This window comes from Coniosporium apollinis, assembly GCF_000281105.1.
Source record: "Coniosporium apollinis CBS 100218 chromosome Unknown supercont1.37, whole genome shotgun sequence".
Classification (NCBI taxonomy): Eukaryota; Fungi; Ascomycota; class Dothideomycetes; genus Coniosporium; species Coniosporium apollinis.
The window spans coordinates 74,671-97,817 of record NW_006913299.1 but is presented as its reverse complement, the minus strand read 5'-3'; the positions used below and the strand labels follow the sequence as shown (position 1 = coordinate 97,817).

Genomic DNA, 23,147 nt, shown 5'->3' with positions numbered 1-23,147 from the left:
GAAAGGGTTGCATTCTGTGACTGTGGTTCTTGGGCTGGGCGCACAAGACGTCGCAATACTCTGCGCTTAGCTTGAACGCTGCGACGATCTAACGGGTTTACACCTCTGCACTCTCCCGCCAAATCGAAAAATGGTCCCTCCACAAGGGGTCCTTCGATGATCTCCAGAGCAGGCGGGACGTGATGGTTGTGATGTATGCCCAGTCCGCGCTTGCCAAGGAGCGGGAGAGAGTCACGCTTCAGCTGTCCGTCCCGTCATCCTGTACAAAGTAGTTATGGAAAGTGCCTAGTGTGTGTCACCGGGGCGTGCTGTACCAAGGCTGACAGCTTTTCGGCGCATCGGTTAGTGTGTTTTGTGGACGAAGGCGCTGCAGTTGAACAAGTACAAAGTTGCAAGGCGCTGCGAGCCGTGTACCTCTCCTCGCGGTTTACTTGATGACAACAACATGCATTGGAAGCGACCATGGGATCGATGCGGGGTAAAACAGTGCAGCGGATCCGTGCTGGCGGTACTGTACGAGTGAGATCGGATCTTGCTTCTGTCTTCGTCAAACGTCAAGAGCAGTCCACGGCGAGGGTCGCCAGCGGCAGTAAGGAAACATACGACTACAATGGCGTCGGGCCGAAAGGGATCATGCGCCCCTTCGTCGATTGCCTTTCGGAACTCGGTCCCCTTAACCTCTGGCGCATTAAGTTACCGATCAACGGCACCCCACAAAACTTTATTGTCACTTCGCAATGTAGCCGGACCGGGTTTGCACCAGTATGAGCCCTTGGAGGCAGCCACTCCTTCCGCTCGGAAGCAGGTCCGCCACATGCTGCGGGATCCATCTCGAGCCAAGGCAGCTAGCCGCGTCCGGCGTTCTTGGTGCTTGGTGCTGTCCCTTGCGAGCGCTGAGGTGGTGAGTTCGGGAGCTGCGAGCGCGTGGTTTGGCATGCAAGAGGTGTCTTCCAGCCACCGCACAAAATACCGGGAGGCTGGGCGAACGATGCACGGCTGGACGTCGCGAGCCGGACGCGCTCACGAGGCGGTACCAGCTCCGGGACGCGTTTCCAGTGTGGATAGGAGAATCCGTGATTCCTGGTACAATAGAAGCTTTTGCGGCCTTCCCGAAACACGAGATGATCACAAGGTCCGAACAAGAGTCCAGTCAACAAAGGGTACTGTGCCGGCGTCGTTCATGACTCCTGTTCTTCATGCCGTGGTTGCCGTGGTAGACTGCAAGGCTCTCTAGATTAACGTGCAGCATTAAGGCGGCGTTGTTGGGGTTCATCAGAGCTGCGTTGAGGCTTTACCAGAGCTTCTTCAGAGCTGGTCTTGTCGGACCTTCTGCTGGCAGAAACTGGCCAGTGCGATGGTCAGCACTTGGAACGATTTGGAGCTCTCATTTGCAAAGCCTGTTGTGCCACTCTCGGTCCGCGGTTGATGTGTGGGGCTCTCCAGACACAGACCGATCTCTGCGGCATCACGTGTGTAATAAGACTGAGGACTCTCTCCCTTGATTGACGGAGGTTCAAGCGCAAGTCTCCACATACTGCAGTGATTCAATAGCATTGTGGACCATCGGAAACATCGTTGTGAAGCTTAGACAACAAGTTGGGTGTTCTAGATTTTGGGCCGCTTTCTTTCTCCTCACACATGAAGATGTCAAGGCATGCTGGCCGAGGAAAAAACTGCTTAGTCGGCTAATATGAAACTCGAACGAGAGGCTGAATACGGGAGCTTCTTAATCGTAGTAGAGAGTCTTGCTGGCGAGCAGCCAGGAACAGTCTAATCTCTTTCGATGTTATTGAAACAACCTTGTGATGTCACGTGCCAACAGCGTACCAATCGCGTGTTCAGCACGATCGTCCGAGATCTGATGCCGCGTGTTACTGAGTACCAGTTGCATTTCGAACCAGATGCATATTTAGTCTTTTTCAACCCTCGTGCGGGACTCTCAAGCCCCCCGAGCCACTGCTCCCTTGCACAGGGTACAAGGGGGTTCCATGTGCGGGCTGGTAGCGCTCCAAGAAGCGAGGTACTTTCCGTATGCATATTCTGCAGAAATATTCAAGGCTAGCCGGGGGGTCTCACCGGCCCGCTTTTTGAGCACCCTTGTAAGTAAGTTGGCGTAATTTGAGAGATATCTGAGGGAGAGACCGTAGCTGATAGCCCTTAGGCGGCCACAAAAGATACCAGCCAGCCGAAGACCCAGGCAGTGTTGCAAATAGGCAGTTACAGTTTATATTTGTGCCGCATTGGGAATAAACGAGCCAGTACCGCCATTTTTCAGTACTTGCCAAGGCAGTGCTGCTAGTCTAGATAGCAGCCTGCCTTACCTAGCAGGCCGCTGCGGGACAAGGTGCTAAACCTTAGCTGCTTCATCAGCCAACCACCACTACGATTACACACCAGTCCTACAACCTTCATCGATGACACTAGCCAAGAGCCTCGATACCACGGTTCGGCAGCTCCGGATATCCTTAAGACGGTTAGCCGTAGTATCGCCTGTATCAAAGATCCAGTACCGATCCAATCCAGTATAAATAATCACCGAATTAACACCTACTTATTTGCAACACTGGATCCAGAGACTGTGTCGCTTCGTATGCCGACAACAGCAAGCATACGTTCGAGTCCCCATGTGCAAGCTTGAACGGAGACAGTGGTTATTTCAACAGGAGGAACCAACAGCAGTCATCCAGAATTGCCACGATCGCCGTTTAGCGCGCTCAAATAATCCTCTCTGCCGCCCGCCGACTCTCTCAACTGCCTTTAGTATTGCGAGGTTCAATAGACTTCAAGAACGGCCACTGCGAAGTGCTCAGCACATAGATTCTGTTCGACTGGCATCGGCGGCTGCAGCGATCACATCGGCGGTTTTTATTCTGCGCGAGTGCTGTGTCTCAGATCATTATGAAAGTTCTTCGCACAAGGAAGTCAAATGTGATGGTAGCTTCAGACGAGAGCCCTTGCTTGAAGGTAGTCATCCATTTCTGAACACAATCGTTTCCGGGTTTGGTAAAACCTCGGGGAGACTTGACTGTTCTCACGAATCTACCATTGATTGGGTCGTCCAATTAAAAGTGTTCAGTACCAGATTCCCATCACGGGGATGGCAGTGTAATACTCGCTCTCCTCGTATTATCCGAGCTTTAAGAAGCGCGTCTCATGTTCATGGCCGTCCTTGACGGCTTGTAATTTAAGCAGGGTGATGAGCAAGAGATGTCTGGACAATCTCAAGGCAATCCCATGGTCCCCGCAAGAGCTGGAATCGTTTTGCAGCCTCGTATGCTGGACCGTTGTCGCGGACCATCACGTCACGGTAATATTAGAGACTGACGCTGGGGTGTTTCAGATCGTTCCTCCATGGAGATATCTCTTGCACTGCCAGCATGTACAGAATCTTATAGCACTAGTCTAGGTGTATATAGGTGAACGTGCCATTCATTAATGTACACAACTCTACCCTCAGTCACTGTCACAGCACGCGTTGTTCTGCATCGCTCGCACCCGCAGGGTGGATCCCGATAGGAAGACGTAGATATGAAGTCCACGGGCTGACCAGAGGTTGGAAGGCGTAAGAGGAAACTAGTGACTTTGTCGCATGGGCCTTGTAGGCATTGATCACTCTGTATCCTTTTCTATGAAAGTAAGTCTGATCCATGTGTTGCATACCGAAATTTTCATAAAGCACGCTGAACCCTTCGAATCTACTTGCCAAAGCCAGGATGCTCCAGTGGTTGGTTGAGCACGGTCTTCCAGCATGCAATAGTCCCTCCTCATCCTTCCCTTCCTGGACTTCTGCCTAACCGAATAACACTCAACCCGAATCTATCCTTGAAAAGTCAAAATCACAACCCCCCACGACCATCGCGGTCCGCGGAGCATCATGCTTAGTTTTCGAGACCGTCCGTCAAGACCAGGAACTGAGGAGCGCTGCTGTCAAAGCCCAATCCCTGCCCCAGCAGCAGCTTCCCTCATCATACTAATCCTTGAAGAGCTCTCCCAGACCGAGCATAGATGCAACCGTGTGCTTTCCTCCTTTGCTCCACCTTTGAACGGCTTTACACAGCCCTTGCCCACAGCCTCATCGATCTGGGTCAGAAGATGCTTTACCAGAAGGACATGCCTGTCGGATGAGTAGTGTAGGATAACGTCACGGATATCCATATCGTCGCCCGGAATAGTATTCCAATGCGTAGTCCGTGAATCGTACAGATCGATACACTTGCTCGGCGCGTGTAGATTGGTGTGTAGCATTGCGGTAAAGAAGACATGACCCTGAAGGTTAATTTATTCGGCGTTGATAAGATCACGCAGTGTGAGCATTTTAAGACCACTCTCTTCCCATGAACAAGGACAAAGGTGAGCACCATCTTTCTTGATCCTCTAATTGGATGCCGATTGCTTACCTCTAGTACCATAACCTTCTTTCTCATTGCGCTTCGAGGACACTTGTACTTGGAAAAGTGCGTATCATCGAGGGGACGCTCTTCATTGAATATGTCAACGAACGTGAGCAGATCCCCGTCCTCTAGCTCATGATCCATAAATGTAAGTTCTCCATGAACCATCAACAAGACCTCCTCCGGAAATTTGTTGCCGAGAGCCTTCTTCAAGACCATCCAGCACGTGTCGACGAAACCCGCCTTTCTCAACGCTGTCAACAGCTCAGGTACTGACGCGACGTAGCCGTATATCAATTGGGCTTCGTCTTCGTCGAGATCCGGTCTATTTCCCGCAATCACCATGACTTGTAGCCTCATGTTGCATTATGTAGAACGAGGTAGTCGATGACCGGTAGTTGCTTTTGTGCAGTGTTGACGGAATGTAAGTTGCTGGACGGTGACAGGTAAAAAAGAACTGGAGAAGCGAACGGCGCGGTCGCACCTTCACCACAATGTCACGCATTCACCCTCACAACCCAATTGCTGTACAGTTGTTGGCTATGGGTGAGCATGGGAAAACAAGTTCCTCGCCCATGGCGATTTTCTAAGTATCTAGTCTATAGTAACGTAGCGGACATTTAACGCCGCAAGTCACCAATCCTGTCGCATGCTTCCGGAGACGGAGATAACTTGCTTGAAGGCCCAGCTTGGGCGAGTTCTGCGATACGCTTTCGGTCTAGTACTCTTCTGTCAACCAAAAGGCTACATCGTTGATAGGGGCGTGGCAAATGCAGCAGTTCTTCTGTGGCTTGAGGCGTGTTGAATGCTGTGTGGAAACCAAGCGGGTGATAGACAGTTCAAATAGCCACTAAACCGCTCAATAATCTTGGAGGACTTAAACGTGAAAATTGAAAACCCCGAGGTTCGGGAGTAGACACCCTGAGATCACGCGGATACATCAGACTTCGAGACAGTTTCTCGGAACTCTGCCACCATGGTCGCATCATTCTTCGCCCTGAGCAGCACAAAGATAACGCGCTCCACGTTGTCTAGCAAAATTATGGAAATCGAGCGTGGTAAGAAGGGAGGAAGCAGGAGACATTGACCAGCAAAGTAATCAACCCGATCACACCAAAGTTGGAAGGACCGTTGGAAACAATAGCGACCTTGAGTGCTTGTGTGGTCTTCTCAAAGTCCCGCTAAAGCAATTCCGTCGCTGTGGAGAATCTGTATCCAGCTACCAGGATGTCATTTGGCTTCTCATTTGGGGACAGGAAATCAAGGCGCGAGCTGGAAGGATCTCCTCAATTTACTTCGTGTTGATTCTATCAGTGTCTCGCAACTAACTCTCCATACTCGACAGAAGTCCCGGAACTCAGCTTCTCCGCAACAAGAGCTTCCATACCGCCGTCGAAGGCTTGATGTCTCGAAAGCCTTCCTCCACCGTTAACACCTGGCTCCGGATGGGCACTAGGCTGCTAAACAGGCACTCGTATGCATCTGTCAGGGGCAGCAATGCGACAGAGCTTGCGCAGGAACGCCTCGTAAAGCCTCACACGCAAAGAGCGGGATACTGTCTCCAAGGAAATCTTAACCGGGGATCAATGCGGCACAGCGGTCAGCGGTCTCCAAACTGTACAAAACTTCCCGTAGTCATATAGGATCAGATGGTCTGGCAGCACATGGAACAGATCGAGATCCCACGCAAGAGTGGAGGCACTTGGACCTTTCCGAACACCCACACACTCTTCGTATTTGGACGTTGTAGTTGCATTGAGAAGCTGCGGCTGTTCTTTCCGGACGTTGCGATCGCTTTCTCCGATCGCCGGCTCGACCACACGAGGCCCTTGTCAGCGTCAGAGCCACCTGCAACCAGAGATTTGAGGGACTCTATCAACGCCACCAGCATTCTCACATGTTTTGAATCGCTCGCGCCTTGCTCTTCCGGGCAAGGACTCACAGGAACGCTCCGCTAGGACTGATTAGTAGCTCTATGATTGGACGGCAGTCATCATAGATCCGACCTCACGGTCTGCCGCTTCCCTGGACGGTCTGGGGCTGTCTAGCGGAATCTTGCATTAGATCATGATCGAAAGGTGGTTCAAGAGCTGTCATTCGGCCATCTACCGAGGCGACGATTGCAGACAGATGGCTTGCAGATGGCTTGCATGCCAGAGCCTTCAACCGCGTCATGACGATAAACGCACAAGCACTCCCCTGGTACTCACACGGAGCTTCAGTCATAACTTATCTCCTTTGCATGCTCGCCGTTCCGCATTTTCCGCTTCACGTTGCTCCGTAGCACGTCCGTACAGAGGAAGAGTTGCTGAAGTGTGTTGTTGGCACGGTCGTTTGGGGCTTCAAAGCGCAGGGCGAATCGACCAGGAAGACCTTCCCGAGCCCAAGCTCGAGACAGCGATACCCGCCGGGAAATCAAAAACATCAATAGATATACCCAGTCATCTCGATCAGGTCCGAGACAAGATCCGACAGAGGTACACTCCCCACCTGGACTCGGCTATGGCCTCCTACCTCGGACTTCGCGGAGCGTCACTCAATGTAGCGATTGGATCAGTCGCCGCATGCTGCTTCATACTATTCGGCTATGATCAAGGCGACATAGGAACGCTGCTCACCGTGCCATCTTTTCTGCGCGAGTTCCCGGAAGTCGATACGTTCAACAATCCCGGCGTGGGCTACAATGCCAGAATCCAAGGTATTATGGTCGCCTCCTGGAACATCGGCTGCTTTATCAGTGCTATACTAGCTATATGGCTCGGCGATATACTCGGCCGGCGAAAGACCATCTTTGTAGGCCTCTTCATTATGGGCATTGGCGAGATCATCCAGGCGTCCTCCTACAGCTTGGGACAGTTCATCGCGGGGAGGGTCATTGCCGGCTTTGGAAACGGATTCAACACCTCGACTATTCCCGCTTGGCATGCCGAATGTTGCAAGGCTCATCGTAAAGGCACGGTGCTCATGATATCAGCTGGTTCGAGTATCGCGCTTGGCGTTGCCCTCTCTCAGTGGATTGGATTCGGCTTTGCCTACCTCGAGCCTTCTTCCGCTTCCTGGCGAGTACCAATTGCCATACAGCTGGTGTTGCCGGTCATCATCTTGGCTGTCATCATGCTCTTGCCTGAGTCGCCGCGTTGGCTGATTCTCAAGGGGCGCGAGGACGAGGCGTTGAACGCACTTGCCGCCCTCAATGACTTACCTCGTAATGATCCTGAAGTATTCTCGGAGTTCATCGCCATCAAAGATGCCGTCCTCCAAATGGCAGCAGCCTCGCCATCGGGACTGTTCAAGATGAACGAATACCGCGACGCACACCGAACCGTATTGGCCTACTGCATACAGATCTTCCAGCAAGCCACAGGGATCAATCTCATCGTGCAATACATTGCACTGATCCTGCTGCAGCAGACACGGTACTCCGGCTGGGTTGCTCGACTGCTGGCGGCGTGCAACGGAACGGAATTCTTCCTCGCCTCCTTCATTGCCGTTGTTGGTATTGACAGGTTCTGGGGTCGCAGGTCGCTCATGATGTTCGGAGCGTCCGGCATGTGCATATCGATGATTATCATAACAGTATTAAGGTATGTTAACGACAAACCAACAAAGCCGCTAGGATTAGATATCCGTACTGATGTGTGCAGATTCCTGGACAACCGTGGAGAAAATATTGCCGCGACAGTGTTCTACTTCGTCTTCAACACGTTCTTTGCAATTGGATGGCAGGGCATGGCATGGCTCTACACGGTGGAGATTGTCCCACTCCGCATCCGTGGACCAGCGAATGCCTTAAGTACCAGCGCGAACTGGATAGTTAATTTCATGTACGTCTGGCATTCCCGGGCACTATTTATGCGCGCCAGATTGCTAATCATATGCAGTGTCGTTCTTATTACACCGATTGCCTTTAACAATATTGGATACAGAACGTACATCATCTTTGCCGTATTGTAAGTCTCTTACATTCCTCTACCCACTCGAGTACGTGACTGTGACAAAACTGACTTTACTAGCAATGCGGCCATTATCCCTCTAGTCTACTTCTTCTACCCCGAAACCGCCTACCGCTCGCTGGAGGAAGTCGACGCCATCTTCTATGCCGTTGCCAAATCCCCACGACCATGGCTCAGCGCTGTAAGCATCGCACGCGAACATCCGCTGTGGTACGGCAAGAACGGCGAAGGGATGGGTGATTACGAGCAGAGCGAGTGGCATCAGCGCATCCTGCAGACGCAGAAGGAGAAACCATCCGAGGACTCTGCGTTTTCGTCCTCTTCGGGGGGTAACTATCCTTCACCGCCAGAGCAGCGGGACGTGGGCACGGCTTTCTGATGGAGTCGACTTCTTGTGTTAGTTTGGCTGGGCAATACATTGTACTTGGAATAAATGTTGGAGACCATTCAAAACAGGCGTTTCGGAGGGGACCAAAATGGGGACGGCGTAATTTGTAATAAGATACCTGGTATTCCTAGGCGCTGCTCAATTCATACTTCGAAAGCTATTTCAGGAAACGAGTAGTAACGGCCTGCTACAGCATTGCTGACCTCTCATGATTAGGCTGGTTTCCTTGGGTTTCCTGTGAATCACGCAGCGAAACACCATCGTGAGTTTCGAATTACAGAAATAAACATGTCCTATGTTTTTACTGAGCTTCTAACTGCAGCGAGCCCCACATTTCTAGGTGGTGTCTTAGTATCATTGATGATCCACAGGTTCTTGCCACCATCACACTCAGAATACGCGCCACGACCGTTGGTACCAGCAATCTCGTCTCGCAATGCCGTTTCGCTAAAGAACGGTCTTTAACCTTCGTCAAACGGTGTCACATGACTTGCACTGGAGTTGTGACATCTGCCCTCGGCCCGTCCTGATCCGAACTTGCGGTGGAGCTTGGTGGCGACGTCAACCCCTCAACATCTTTCGATCGGACGCGCAACTGCAGACGTTTTCTAATAACGTTAGGAAATTCACCAGGGGAGCAGCTCCTCATCCTTGCTGCCATCTGTGCCGAACTGTGTGACGAGAGGCATGCAAGAAGCCTGCAGGGACAACCTCAGCACAGCGGAACCATACATCCACGGATGTAACTGCCTTACAGACATCTTTGCTAACAGATGAAAGACGTAGCCTATGAGATACGTCTCAAAGTCTCAGTATTCAGGGATTGTGCGCGCTTTCTCAACTGCCAAACATGACACTATTGAATGTGCTAAACGTGGGTTCGCGGCTCAAACGGCTGCAGGCGGCCGGCCGTTCCCATGATCGATCTTTCCTTTTGTTGAACTCTAGTGGCTCGCCTCAGTCAACTCCCCTCACGCTCTGTTTATTTTCGGCATTCCTTAGCCTGTCTTGGAAAGGGCAAGCTTTTTCTTTCTCCACAATGCTCGTTGGCGGTGCGCGGCAGGAACGGGCGTCACGTCACTTCATCCACGTTAAAAAGCCACTTCGCCGGATTGCACAACACTTCAAATTGTTCTCCCATACCTAAGTTTATCTACTCGTCTCCTAAAGTCTTCCATTGTTCAGTACCTAGAATGTTGTTCTCACGTCTGTTTGCCCTGTCATCCGCACTTTCTGTAGCCGTTGCCCAGTATAAGGGCTTCAATTACGGCAATGTTTTCATGAACGGCGCTCCGAAGCAGCAGGTCGACTTCGAGAATGAATTCAACACGGCTAAGAACCTTATTGGCACCTCCGGCTTCACCAGTGCCCGTCTTTATACCATGATCCAGGCCGGAACCGCCAACACCCCAATCTCAGCCATCCCGGCCGCCATCAACACGCAGACCTCTCTACTGCTTGGCCTTTGGGCGTCTGCTGGTCAAGGCAGCTTTGATAATGAGGTCGCGGCTCTCCTCGCCGCCATTGCACAATATGGCACTGCCTTCACCGACCTCATTGCCGGCATCTCCGTCGGCAGCGAGGACCTCTACCGCATATCGCCTACCGGTATCATAAATCTGTCTGGTGCTGGTGCCAACCCTGACACACTAGTCAGCTACATCAACCAGGTCCGAAGAGCCATTGCCGGCACTGCTGCGGCCAGCAAGTCTATTGGCCATGTCGACACCTGGACTGCATTCGTGAACGGCTCCAATAACGCTGTGATCAGCGCATGCGACTGGCTTGGGATGGACGCGTACCCGTACTTCCAGAACACCCAGGCGAATTCGATCGAAAACAGCTACGAGCTCTTCTTCGAAGCGTACGATGCTACCGTCGCCGTTTCTCAGGGCAGGCCCGTGTGGGTAACTGAGACAGGCCATCCCGTGAGCGGTCCGCAACAGAACGAGGCTGTCGCCAACCTTGCCAACGCAGAAAGGTATTGGGAGGAAGTCGGTTGCGCTCTCTTTAACAACATCAATACGTGGTACTACACCCTCCAGGATGCTGCTCCGGATGTTCCCAGCCCCAGCTTCGGCATCGTTGGCTCGACCTTGAGCACCACGCCACTCTTCGACCTGAGTTGCCCCGCAGGCTCACCCGGTGCCGGATCGGGCTCGATTCCGTCCAGCTCGGCCGCTTCATCGCCGGCCAGCAGCGCGACTAGCGCTTCCGCACCCAGCTCTACCGCTAGCGTCCCCTCAGCATCCGGCACCACAGAAACAGCCGTCACCGCAATCACGCCCGTTCCCGGCCCGTCGCTTGCTCCCAGCGGTTCCGTCTCATCCGCTATCCCAAGCTCCGCTGCTCCAAGCCAGCCAGCAGGCAGTCCATCAGCCGGGACCACCCAAGCCCCAAGCGCCGCACCCTCCACCCTGATAACCGTCACCCAGCCCGCCACCTCGTTACCAGCACCCTCAAGCTGCCCAACGACCCTAACAACCCCCTTCGAATATCCCCACCTCATCGTCCCCGTCGACGCCTCCCAGCCCAACCGCGCCTTCGGCACGAGCTACAACGGCCGCTTCTCGCCCGCAATCTCCACCCTCTTCAACTTCGACATCCCGGCCGCGTATGCTGGGCGGACGTGCTCGCTCGTCTTCTTGCTGCCGAGCAGGGAGCAGCTCGTCAGCTCGAGCTTTACGCTGAGCGGTGCGGGCGGGTTGGTTGTGGATGCGTTGGCGGTGCCGGCGACGGAGGGGACGAGCTTTGCGATTGTGCCGGCGGGGACGAGGATTGGTGGCGTGGAGAGCGTGAGGCCGGGGAATGGGTGGGTGGTGGCTAGTGGGGCTTGTAGGGCGGGGGAGAGGGTGGGGTATAGAGTTGGTGCTACGGGGGGGCTAGATCTAGAGTATTTCCAGAATTCTGCGATGGCGCCGATTGGGTTGTATGTTACGGTTTGTTAGGTCTGGCAAAGGGAAAGGTTGGGCGGGGTGTGTACAGTAGAGAGGGGGGGGGTTTGTAAGATAGGATAGAGGAGTTTGGCATGGTTCATGTATGAGACGCGACCTATAGATTTGTTCGTCTATGTAGTCTGTTCGAATCGCATTACTTAGGCGCTATTCTCTACTGCTCACAACGTCTCCATTTGTGGAGGACACTTTTTTTCGTTTATCCGAGTGGAACACCTGCCCTCCAGCACTGCATGTTGGAGTTGTGACTAAAGATTAGAAAGCACCCGGCATCCTCGACGTAATCTGGTCTGTATCCAATCGAGCGGCCGCAGGGCGTCCAGACGGTCCCTGCTGTTGCTGTTGCTGTTGCTCCCGCTCTCGCTCCCGCCCTTGCTCCTGCTCCCGTTCTCGGTCCTGCGACTGTGAGGCGTCGGAACCCGAGCCGTCGCGAGCTACAGCCCGTAGAGAAGTCTCTTGCTCCCGCCCTTCGTCCTGTGGAGGTGCAGCGTTGGAAGCCGAGGAGCTGTCTGCTGTTTCCGGTACCGCAGTCCTTCGCTCCTGCTCTTGTGTCTGTGAGGGGTGGGAGACCGAGGCATCACCAGCCGTGGGCCGTACAGGTATCTCTTGCGGTTGCTGAATGTCGGAGGCCAAGGAGCTGCCAGCAGTAGGCTGTATAGGGGCATCCTCCGATCGCGGCACCTGATCAGACACCGAAGGGGAGGTTCCAGCTTCTTCCGGCTCAGCGAAAACACCCTTCACAGGCGTCCGTCGCTGGCTGTTCTTGCGAAGGGGGATTGCGGGTTCATCTAGTGCGGCGGCCTTGAGGCGGTCTTCGGTCTCACGCAGGCGGGCTGCGAGGGCGGACAGCTCGGCGGATTGGTCGTCTACGGCTTGCTTACGCTCGTTCAGCTCGCTCTGCAGGCCGCTGTTGTCGGTGTCGAAGATCTCGTCGAGGGCGGCGGAGAAGTTGCGGGCGACGGTGCTGGGGAGATGGTGAGCAGGTTGGGTGGGATGAGGAATTGGGAATCACGCACGATTGCCGCTTTGTGGAAGGCCGCCATTGTCGGTCAATGGTCCTGGGCCTGAGGTCAGCGCTGTGGGGAGCAGTGGAGGTGTCAAGGGCGACTACGATTCGGGCTGGCCTGTAAGCCGCCATTCCTGCTTTTCGGTTGCCCCGTCGTCCATTGCTGAGGTTAGATGGTCTGCTCCAGCTACAGCTCTGCTTGGAGGAGATGTCAGTTGCTCAAGTGGGTAGCGGTGCTTTTAAGGAGAGCAGGATGAAACATGGCAGAGCCACGGCATCATGGCGATCAGCCTTACGCTGGAGCTCAGCAGTGTCCAAGTAAATGACTCGCTCTGAGATGTATTGGAGTGGGCTGTTCAGCTCGGAAAGTGCTCTCGGCGGGAACAGTACATTGCAAGGCCTCCAACAGAGGATGTCAGAATCGATCAAGATTCCCCTTCGCTGCATCACCAAGCGCACCAAGAGCTGGAAGTCGACCGAGGCGGATTTCACGTGACGGCCTCCTTGCTGCTGCATTGCACATTGCACATTGCACATTGCACATTGCATTCCTCGCAGCTGCTGTGCAGCTCTCGCTTCTCATTGGCGAAGATCGATCACGGTCGCAAAAAGAACATCAGCGCGCTCTCCCAGGCGCAACAACGGTGGTGCGTACAACAATCAAAACATCTTGCAGCAAAACCATCGCTCTGCGTCTTCTACATGCCCCCACGAGCTCCTTCACCGATGTCCATTTGAACACGGGTTAGATGATTCGGCTTACCATGTTTCTCATAGCTTGTCATCCTGGCTGTCCTCGTCCTCCAACCTCCCCAGCCGTTCCCACTGCGCGATCACTGGGGGATGACTACTAGCGTCACCTCCTACACGCCGCTCGAGACTCTGTTATTGTTCCAGTCACTGTTGTCCTATGGCACAGATCCAGCCGTCTTCGGCAGGATTTCCGATCTGCTGACGAAGAACCCTCACATCCGCGAATCCAAGGATTACGACAGCGGTCGCTTGAGCCCGGACGCGCTGAGGGAGCTTTATGAGCATTATCTACGATTACTAGAGAAAGATGAGGCCAAGAGCGAGGCTCAAAACATAAACGGCGCTGCAGAACAAGCATCGCAAAATGGCGGCTCTCCATCACCGTCGAGGAAACGCAAGGCTCCGAGCCCCAGCTTGCCAACAGCGCAGGAAGCGACGCAGCATGCCCATCTGACTCCAGCCTTGGTCACGAAGCTTTACGCCCGATATCGCGAGCATGTTACAGAGGAGATCAGGGCTGAGGAGCGCAGATACGATCAGCTGAAGCGCGAAGAGCACGAGATAGAACGTGGTGAATGGGATGAGCGGATACGTCGTCCGGAGCTCTCGAACGGAACGGGGTCAAACAAGGACGCTCAAGGATCGCCAACTGTATCTTCGAGAGATGTTCCAGCCCCAGTCGAGCCCGTTGTCACTCCTGATAATCGGCCTCCGGGTGCTTCTCCAGTCTTGGGCAATGCTGTCTCGAAGTCTCCCAGCATTCGGTATGCGCAGGCTAAGATCGATGCCGTCATCAACCACGATCCCAAACCATCACCGAAGGCGAGACCGACTCCACTTGAACGGCCTTTGCAACCCTCGCCGGTGCCGCAAAGTTATGCGCTCCCGCAACAGGCACCACTGCACCACCGGGCACCTGCTCAGTTGTCCCCAAGGCTTCCTCCACCCCTGCCGTCCAATGCGGGTTATCGGCTAGCTTCTCCGGCTCTGCATAACTCCCCGTACTCTCAGTCGAATCCGCAACATGTGTCCGGACAGTCGCCTACCACTCCGTCGCATATCGGTCGGCCCCTTTCCTCGCCGGTGATGCTGCCCCCTCCACCTGGCATGACCCTACCTGTACCTCCGATCCAACCGCCTTCAATAGGTGGCAGTCCTCCGTTTAGGAATGCGCCGTCCGGATCTCTTCCGCTGCGTTCGCCAGGGTCATCTCAGCGCTATGGTCCTGCGAGCCAGCAAGGCGGGCCGCCATTCCCGCCTGGGCTTCCTCCTCCGCATTTACCGCAACAGGGTCCTTATTATCCGTCGTACCCAAACCATGGCCCATATCACCAGCCGCAACCACAGCCCCCACCACCACCGCCAGTGTTTCGTCCCCCACACCAGGGCGGGTACATGCTTCCGCCTTTCCAGGTTACGCCTCAAGATCCCACCCGCGTGCATCAACAGCAGCAGAGGGCGCAACAACAGGCCGTTGCAGCTACTCCCAATCGCACCCCAGCTAGTAATGCACAACCCCGAGCGCCCGCAACGGGAGTGGCACGCCCTCCTCCGCCTCTGTACTCGCAATCATCTGAACCCCTGACTCAGCCCGCTCAACGAGCAAAGCCCTTGACTGCTGTCAGGAAACCGCGGCCGCTCAGCCTCCCTACTCGTCCGCGGCTGAGCGCCCGAACTCTATGGACCGCCACTGTACCTCCTGAGCAGTATAAGATGGAACCTCCGCCGCCACCACCGATTAGTCCTGTCAATGACGCCTTCCCCGCACCACCATCTGACGAAGCGGCTTCAGTCACTCAATCGCAGACCAAGGGTCGGAGGAAGCCCAACGCCGCCGAGACCCCTCGCATCGAGCAAGCAGAAGCCGAGAAGAGCCCACCTGTACGCACGACTCGTAGTCAACCAAAGCGAACAGGCGGCGGCGGCAGTGCAGCATCATCAGTTGTTATGCGCTCTGTCCGTGGGCGGACAAGAAGCCAATCCATCGCTTCTCACATCGAAGATACCATCACCGAAACCGGATCCGCCAACAGCCGCCGCGTAAAACCCGAACCCAGCACTCCCGCCAACCTCCTCGAAGAAGACACCTCCGCCCCCGACTTTACACCCACAGCCACAGCCACCGCACCCGTGACGCGCCGCCGCGGCGGAACCCTCCAAACGCAACCAGCCCGCCCCACGAAGCGCAAACGCAGCACCCTCGAAACCGAGCCCTCGCCCTCCGCGTCCATCGAACCACACACCCCACACCCGGAACTAGACCAGCAGCCCGCCACCGTCCTCGCCAGCCGCAACTTCTCCCGCATGAGCGTCCCGATCATGAATGATATCCTGAGCCACAAACACGCCTCGCTGTTCAGCAATCCGGTCAAGGAGAAGAACGCGGAGGGGTACAGAGATATTATCAAGCGCCCGCAGGACCTCAAATCTATCCGCTCGGCCATCGCGGCGGGGACGCGAGCCGTCAATGCGCTCACCTCCGCCGGGGCAGGCGCGGGCACGGGCGTAGGCGCGAGGGACTCACCCGCCGGCGGTGGTGCAGGGGGCGCCAGTCCCGGTGGCGTAGGCACGGCGGTCACGCTCGAGAGGACGGAGGAGCTGGTCCCGCCGAAGGGCATCGTGAACAGTGCACAGCTGGAACGGGAGCTGATGCGCATGTTTGCGAACGCGGTTATGTTCAATCCGGGTGAGGAGGGGGTCGTCAGGGATGCGAGGGAGATGTTTGAGAGCGTGCAGGGGGCTGTTAGTAACTGGCGGAGTGCGGAGAGGAGGAGTGAAGATAAGGATAAGGAGGATGAGGGTGGGGATGGGGAAGGGGAGGGTGGGGGGAGTGGGAGGAGGAAGAGGATATAGGTGGATGGTGGGTTGGGTCGTATTAGCGAGCAGTCATTCTAGGAAGGTAGTTTTCCAGCCTGATAAGCATCCTCGAACTGTCAATATTCTGAGTTGGATGAGTCCAAGTGAACACGTGACTGTTTCCTACCAAAAAAGGAAAAAGCATGAAGGTTACAATTACGGGATACACGAGAACGTACAGAAAATAGGGATAACGATCAGGCCAAACTCCAACACCATCTATTATCCATTAACAACGTTCTTGTAGACTTTCCAATCCCCTCGTCTGTCGTCTCCGGCGCACAACAGCTCAACTTGCCATACTTAGAGTCGTCTCTTCACTCTAGAACAGCCCCGGGAACATCCGATATGGCACATCCTTCTTATACTGCTTCCACGCATCACCATACTACCACCACACGTTAGCCTCACTCTCGTCTCATCGATCCAGGAAACAATCACTCACCCGTTTCGAGCAATACTCATCCAACATCGGAATCCCCCTCCCCGCAAAATCCCTCGCGAACCACGCGAACACCGCAGCCCCAGCAATCCACCCACCGCCAAACATCGCATATCCGGCCCGGAAAAGGATATACCCGCCGTAGTTGATATGTCTTGCTAACCCGAACAAGCCGCCAGTGAACAGTTTGCCCTTGTTCGCGGGATCGTCCTTGAACGCTTTCCGCTGCATTTCCGAAAACGTTTCCGTCAGGATGCCGGCGGCGTAGACGGCGGCGCCGACGAGCATGGGCGGGGTGAAGAACTCCGCCTTCCCCGCAGCCGAGGTCGCGGCCGCCAGGAACAGCAAAGTGTTGACCGAGTTGAAGACGTAGTTCCCACAGCTAACTAGCACGGCCGAGGAAGGCGTCATCGTCTCCCGCGAGATGCGGAGGAGCCAGAAGATCTGCTTCGCTGCTGCACCGGCGGACATGGCCCAGAGGATTAGGCGCGGGGCTGAGAGGCCCAAGGCAAGCGGGGGCGCAACGGCGGGGATGGGCGAGGTGCGCAGTAAGTTGAGGAGGGGGGTTGCGAGGGGTGTGGTGAGGAGGACATATTGGAGGAGGGGATCGAGGCTGCGGAGGACGACGAAGAGGGTGCTGCCGAGCGGGGAGGAGGTGTATTGGCCGCGGGTGAAGGGGTCGAAGCCATCTGGCATTTTGTAGATAGGGAGGAGACTTGGTGCGCTAAGTGGTGGATGGGCTGAGAATGATGGTAATTCTGAAGCTTGACTGTGGTCGACAAGGTGGTAGAAGCAGACGAAGATGGTAGTTTCTTAATGCCCGAGGAGATTGAAAATAAGACGATACTGATATTTGAAGAGCGACTCTATCTTCTACTTATATCCCTCGCAGGTCCTGAAGATGCCTCATTGCTATCAATAAGGAGACGGCACGACAAGCCTCCTCTCCCTTCCCGGCGGTATGATGGTCAACATCTGTCCGATACTCTCTAATCCTTTGGAGCTGCAGGCACAGTCGAGGTGACGCAGGCGGCCCGACCCTCTCTTCGGAGCAATCTGGGTGCCACATTGCTGACCGATCTAGCAGAGTTCTTGAGATTGTCCCGCTGCAGACGGGAACACTGGTGTTGAAGACCCAACTAGAGAACAGTCTTTGTAAGCGGCAAGCGGGCTACGGAGGAACAGAAGCCCGACTCGTCGAACCGCAGCACTTCCCAACCTCTTGATGGGAGTCAACATTCTCATTCGGGGCGACACCTGCGAAAGATTCTTGGACGTGTCGCGGAGCGGTTGCAGTGCTGAGTCTGAGCAATATCTCTAGCCCAAGACTCGCGGAAGATTCATATGCTTTTGGTCACGTGAACTGCGGGTTCGAAGGTCACCTCAAGTCCGACTGCATCTGACTGATCTAGAATCTAGATGGTCACTCCTTTACAGGCCCGGCTGAGCCTCTGTTAGGCTTTTGAATCCAGACCGAGTCCAAAGCTAGCGTTACGCAGCAATGAAGGATGGTAGCAATCACGCAACCATCATGGCGACATCTACGGCGGCCGCGGTCAGGGATCGATTCGCAGAGTATCCCGTGACAAATTCTCTTCCTCAAGCTGAACTGTTGGTCAGGTCATGATCGTAGCGATGGGTTGCGCGTGGTTGATGTAGCACACTAAACCAACTTCTGGTGGTGAAACTGGTTCAAGATCTGTGTTAAGTAATGGTCTTGTCATTCAGTGAGGTGGACCGCAGCGAGAAAAAGCATCCTCCCAGCCTCGTCTGCGAAGGAGTTGCGCCATCGCTGCTGGATTTGACTTCGTCCCCAGAAACCATGGCCCAAATGGGTCGCAGACACCGTTGTTACATGGCCAAGGTCTGAGTACGGCGAAGCGGCCGAAGCCACATCCGTCGACGTTGTGAGCGGAGGAAGCTTCCATTGCCATGTGCGTTCCTCGCAGCAGGGGCGTGATGGTGTCGTAGCGCGTCTCATCCTGTGCACCCCACGATCCTGATGCAGGGGGCTGTTTCGGATCCGTGCAACCGAGCAGATCATCCAAAAGACGCAGTCGCGGACCTGAAGCCCCTAAGCCTCCTGTTGAGAGTAGATGTAGGTTTTGTCAATTGTCGTTAGACTAGGAGTGATTTGGAGCAACATAACGTGGCGAGAAGGCCCCGTGGCTTGGTCTGTACTAAGGTCAGTGTGTTACAGAACAACGCTTCAAGTCTGTTTGACATGTCCGTCTCCCGAAACTAGCCATGTGCGAGCAGTCAGTCAGTACACTCTGTCGGCTCTTGAGAAATACCCCTCTGCGACCATGATTCGTATCGCTGATCTGCCAGAGCGAAGAGCTATAAGGGCCGGAGGTGTTGGCAGAATATGCAGTAATTCATTGCGAAGTATATCTTCCAAGTGGTGCTTCTGCTGGCAGGAACAATTATCGATACTGTAGAAAGGATAGAATTAAAACGGAATCGACCGGTTGCCTGCCCTCGCTCATCCGAAATAGAATCCCTTGCAGAAGAAAAGTACAACGACCATTCCAACTCGAAACCGAAAGAAGCGCAACCACTCGCGCTGGAATCGTCAGGTTTATGGCATTTGCACTCGAGCGGTCACCATCGTTCTCGAACGATAGGAATCTCTCACCGAGTCGCGTAGTACTGCGGCATGGACGAGAGTCTGTCGCACGGCGAAGGAAGATCAGCCTTCCCACACTTAGAACCAAGATGACGACAGTACAAGAGACCTGTCTTGACTCCCGTAAGTTGTCCGAAATGGCTGCATTGGAAGTGTTGCTGACCGGCATTAGCGACGATACCAGAAAGACGGCCACTCCAGAACCCTTTCCTCAAAACCTGCGGTCTCCAAAGATCGACCAGCGCCCCACCTAGCAGCTGGCAGTCCAGTCCCTTCCGTGATGCTATGGCGACTCGCATTACCGGTCCCGCAAATTCGCAGCCGCGGTCAGATCCAGACGGCAAAACCCCAAGAACCACATACTCCAAGCCCAACACAGCTCGTGCAGCGAGCACGAAGACATCTCCATCGTCTGCCGTTGGCCCCCTGAGTTGTTCGAGGCCGGTGTTTGCGGGTTGCAGCGGCACACCCTTATTAGTTAACATCGACGACACGCCTCCCGAAGTGCCGCCAAAGTCCCCATCTATGGCATCCCGAGCCTCGCCAGTAAAGCGACCGGTACCACGATCCATAAGCTCAGGTACACCGGCGTGCTCGTCTGTGTTACCAAGCGTCCTTGCACCTGCCGGGTTTTTCATGGGGAGTGAATCGCCGAGTCAGCAGAGGCATGGAGCGCCTAGATGTATCAAAGCTGCGACTGTTACCGATTGTTCTACAGTAGATCGAGGTCGGCAAAGCAAGCGATCGAACTGTCCCGGACATAGTCGAGCACAGTCCAGTGCGGAGAGTTGCGACACAGGGAAAGCAGATGCCTGGGCGCTACCGATAGGCTTGCGCCCTGCTGAATTTGTGACGGCCATCCCTGAGACTGAAAGGGTGACGTTGCGGAAGCAAGCTCTGGGTCAAGCCGAGAAATTCCAAGTTCTGACCGCAAAAGACGTCGCATTTCTGTCAAAGGTACACCATTCCAAGCTCTTCCGAAAGACACATCCAGAACTGACTGTGAGAGTAGGAAGTCCGTGCTCTCGATGAGAGGTGCAAATACCTACGCAAGACGTACAACACGCTGCGAGCTAGTCGACAGAAGCTGCATGCGCATATGGTAGCGTATCTTAGAAGAGACGGAAGCATGGATATTTGCCGTGACAAACTTCTGAAGCAGCAAGAAGCTCTGGTCGAGTTAGAGCTGTCCATTGATGAATGGATCGTCAAACTCGAGCAAGCCGACAACCGGAGGCTGAGAGCACGGCAGAAGTTACTCGAGCACGTAGCAGCAACCGTTGCTTCGGTCTCGAAGGCATCCAATTGCTCAGCTATGGCCGAGGCGACGCCACCACGGAGTCCTATCGATGAACCGCTCGCAGAAGCTTCGAGCGAGCCTCGAACAAACCGACGAGACATAGAGTCTATCAGGGTCTACGCCGACTTCCACGTGCTTGACCTCTTTGCAGAGATCGAACTTGCTATGCATCAAATGTCCGAAACATGCTGACTCAACATGACACTACGACTCTTTCTTACACATCGCTTTCTCCTTTTTTGCAGATGTGGAGGACAGTTTTTGACAACGATAGCTACATTTCATGTCTTGATAACGCCCCTGAGAACTCATCGTACACCTTTTCTACCTTGCCCAGTCGAGCAGGTGTATGTGCTTCTCTACTCTGTAGACGGTCGCGTATGTGTAGCTAGTGTCCGAACGAAACCTCTTACACGTGGATTTGTGTTAGTGCCCACGATGGCTTCAGGCGAGACGTGATATCAAGCCTCGGGGAGATGTGCTCGTCGCGACGCAGCATGCTGTAGCGTCATACCGAGTGAGGAAGCAAAACGGCACGCTGTGGTGTAGATGGTGTTTGGAGATGAAGACGGGACGTGAGGAGCCACGTGACTTTTTCCAGCGCCAAGAAACTCCCCTCCGACAGGGCATCGGATTTTGAACCGCGGCCGTGTCATAGCTTTTATGTTTCCATGTCTTTCAACATGAGCTGCGAAGTTTCAAAACCCGCCACCCTTTCCCATGGCGACGAACTCGATAAAGCTGCTTACGGGCAACAGCCACCCTAGCCTTGCAAAGCTGGTGGCTGATCGGTATGCTGCTGTCGTAGGCTCCTTCGTGGCGCAAAGCTCATCAGCATTCTAGGCTAGGCATAGAACTCACCAAGATACTTGTCCTACAATACTCGAACCAAGAAACATCCGTTACGATCGGCGAGTCTGTCCGCGACGAGGATGTCTTTATCCTCCAGTCCACAGCGCCTGGCGACATCAACGACGGGCTCATGGAGCTGCTCATCATGATCAACGCCTGCAAGACTGCGTCCGCACGGCGCGTCACTGCAGTGATACCCAACTTCCCGTACGCACGCCAGGACAAGAAGGACAAGTCGCGCGCGCCCATCACAGCGAAGCTCATGGCCAACATGCTCCAGACCGCTGGCTGCAACCATGTCATTACTATGGACTTGCACGCCAGCCAGATCCAGGGCTTCTTCAATGTGCCGGTCGACAACCTATACGCTGAGCCGAGCACGCTGCGCTGGATTAGGGAGAACCTACCTGTGAAGGACTGCGTTATTGTCAGCCCCGATGCGGGCGGCGCGAAGAGAGCAACGAGCATTGCAGATGGGCTGGATCTGGGCTTTGCGCTGATCCACAAGGAGCGCGCGAGGCCGAACGAGGTGTCCAGGATGGTGTTAGTTGGAGACGTCAAGGACCGCATCGCGATCATCGTGGACGATATGGCAGATACTTGCGGCACGCTGGTGAAGGCTGCGGATGTGGTGATACAACATGGTGCAAAAGAAGCCATCGCCATCGTCACGCATGGTATCCTGAGCGGGAATGCCATAGAAGCGCTCAATGGCAGTAAGCTCAAGAAGGTGGTCGTCACGAATACCGTCCCGCATGATGAGAAGAAGGAGCTCTGCTCGCGGCTTGAGACGATTGACATTAGTCCTACTGTACGCACTCCGTATCAACACCCATTTACCTATACTGACATCCACTGTAGCTTGCGGAAGCTTGCCGGCGTACACACAACGGCGAGAGCGTATCGTTTTTGTTCAAGCACGCGCCGGTGGACTAGGGGTTGACACGGTTGGCAGTGGGCGATTGGCAGTCGCTGCTTCTCAGGGACTAGCATTCGGTTGCAGCGTTAAGCGGAGTACGCTGATTGTTCTAGCATCGTCGCAATGAGTACACTAGCTCAGAGTAACGATTGATGGTCGCTGAAATAGATAAAGGGTCTTGGTGCCAACGTTCCCACAGCGTCTTTTTAACCGGAGAAAGGGGATGCGGCAGTACAATCAAACAAGAAGGCGGTAGCCATTTGATCTGATAATCTGGATCGGCTCACCACGTGGCCGCCCTGTGCTCATCGTTCTTGTCTGAACTGCCAAGTTGCTTCTGAGTAACTCGGAGAGGGAACCTATTCTGTTTTCACTGCCAGTTTTCTTTTCTATTTGTACCAACCCTGTGAGGTTTGCGACTCAGTCCACAACTCGACTCCTACCAATTGAACGGCGAGCGCAAAACACGATGCTGGTGGCACAGATCTCCTTCGGCCCGAATTCACCGAGGCTGTTGTTCTTCCCGCTCGGAACGACACCCTCTTGGCCTACCTCACCGCGCAGTACGCCAATCACCACCCTAACCTCGTCCATGTGCGCTGGAGGAAGACATCGGTCTGCGCCCGGGCACTCACACCAACACCATCCCCGCTGTCGTTGCTATCCCGCTTGGATCGTCAGGACGAGGGGTAGATTATCTCCAT

The 23,147-nt window shown here is 54.5% G+C and overlaps 7 protein-coding genes across 7 annotated transcripts; 5 read left to right on the top strand and 2 right to left on the bottom strand.

Moving 5' to 3' along the window:
• Nucleotides 1–6,893: 6,893 nt before the first annotated feature.
• On the top strand, nt 6,894–8,723 carry W97_07014 (uncharacterized protein; the record flags this gene model as incomplete). Its single annotated transcript, XM_007784887.1, has 4 exons — nt 6,894–7,975; nt 8,036–8,215; nt 8,273–8,341; nt 8,405–8,723. The coding sequence occupies 4 exons, from the start codon at nt 6,894–6,896 to the stop codon at nt 8,721–8,723; spliced, it is 1,650 nt and encodes a 549-aa protein (XP_007783077.1).
• A 1,202-nt stretch (nt 8,724–9,925) lies between these two features.
• W97_07013 (uncharacterized protein) lies at nt 9,926–11,680 on the top strand (the record flags this gene model as incomplete). The annotated part of the gene is made up of 1 exon (XM_007784886.1): nt 9,926–11,680. The coding sequence occupies one exon, from the start codon at nt 9,926–9,928 to the stop codon at nt 11,678–11,680; it is 1,755 nt and encodes a 584-aa protein (XP_007783076.1).
• Nucleotides 11,681–11,941: 261 nt separating this feature from the next.
• On the bottom strand, nt 11,942–12,853 carry W97_07012 (uncharacterized protein; the record flags this gene model as incomplete). The annotated part of the gene is made up of 3 exons (XM_007784885.1): nt 11,942–12,650; nt 12,703–12,744; nt 12,798–12,853. 3 exons carry the CDS (start codon nt 12,851–12,853, stop codon nt 11,942–11,944), a joined length of 807 nt encoding a protein of 268 aa, XP_007783075.1.
• A 682-nt stretch (nt 12,854–13,535) lies between these two features.
• On the top strand, nt 13,536–16,298 carry W97_07011 (uncharacterized protein; the record flags this gene model as incomplete). Its single annotated transcript, XM_007784884.1, has 1 exon — nt 13,536–16,298. One exon carries the CDS (start codon nt 13,536–13,538, stop codon nt 16,296–16,298), a length of 2,763 nt encoding a protein of 920 aa, XP_007783074.1.
• A 325-nt stretch (nt 16,299–16,623) lies between these two features.
• W97_07010 (uncharacterized protein) lies at nt 16,624–17,439 on the bottom strand (the record flags this gene model as incomplete). Its single annotated transcript, XM_007784883.1, has 2 exons — nt 16,624–16,689; nt 16,747–17,439. 2 exons carry the CDS (start codon nt 17,437–17,439, stop codon nt 16,624–16,626), a joined length of 759 nt encoding a protein of 252 aa, XP_007783073.1.
• Nucleotides 17,440–19,461: 2,022 nt separating this feature from the next.
• On the top strand, nt 19,462–20,864 carry W97_07009 (uncharacterized protein; the record flags this gene model as incomplete). Its single annotated transcript, XM_007784882.1, has 3 exons — nt 19,462–19,495; nt 19,545–20,329; nt 20,385–20,864. The coding sequence occupies 3 exons, from the start codon at nt 19,462–19,464 to the stop codon at nt 20,862–20,864; spliced, it is 1,299 nt and encodes a 432-aa protein (XP_007783072.1).
• A 528-nt stretch (nt 20,865–21,392) lies between these two features.
• On the top strand, nt 21,393–22,460 carry W97_07008 (ribose-phosphate pyrophosphokinase 3; the record flags this gene model as incomplete). Its single annotated transcript, XM_007784881.1, has 3 exons — nt 21,393–21,463; nt 21,516–22,335; nt 22,386–22,460. The coding sequence occupies 3 exons, from the start codon at nt 21,393–21,395 to the stop codon at nt 22,458–22,460; spliced, it is 966 nt and encodes a 321-aa protein (XP_007783071.1).
• Nucleotides 22,461–23,147: the final 687 nt, after the last annotated feature.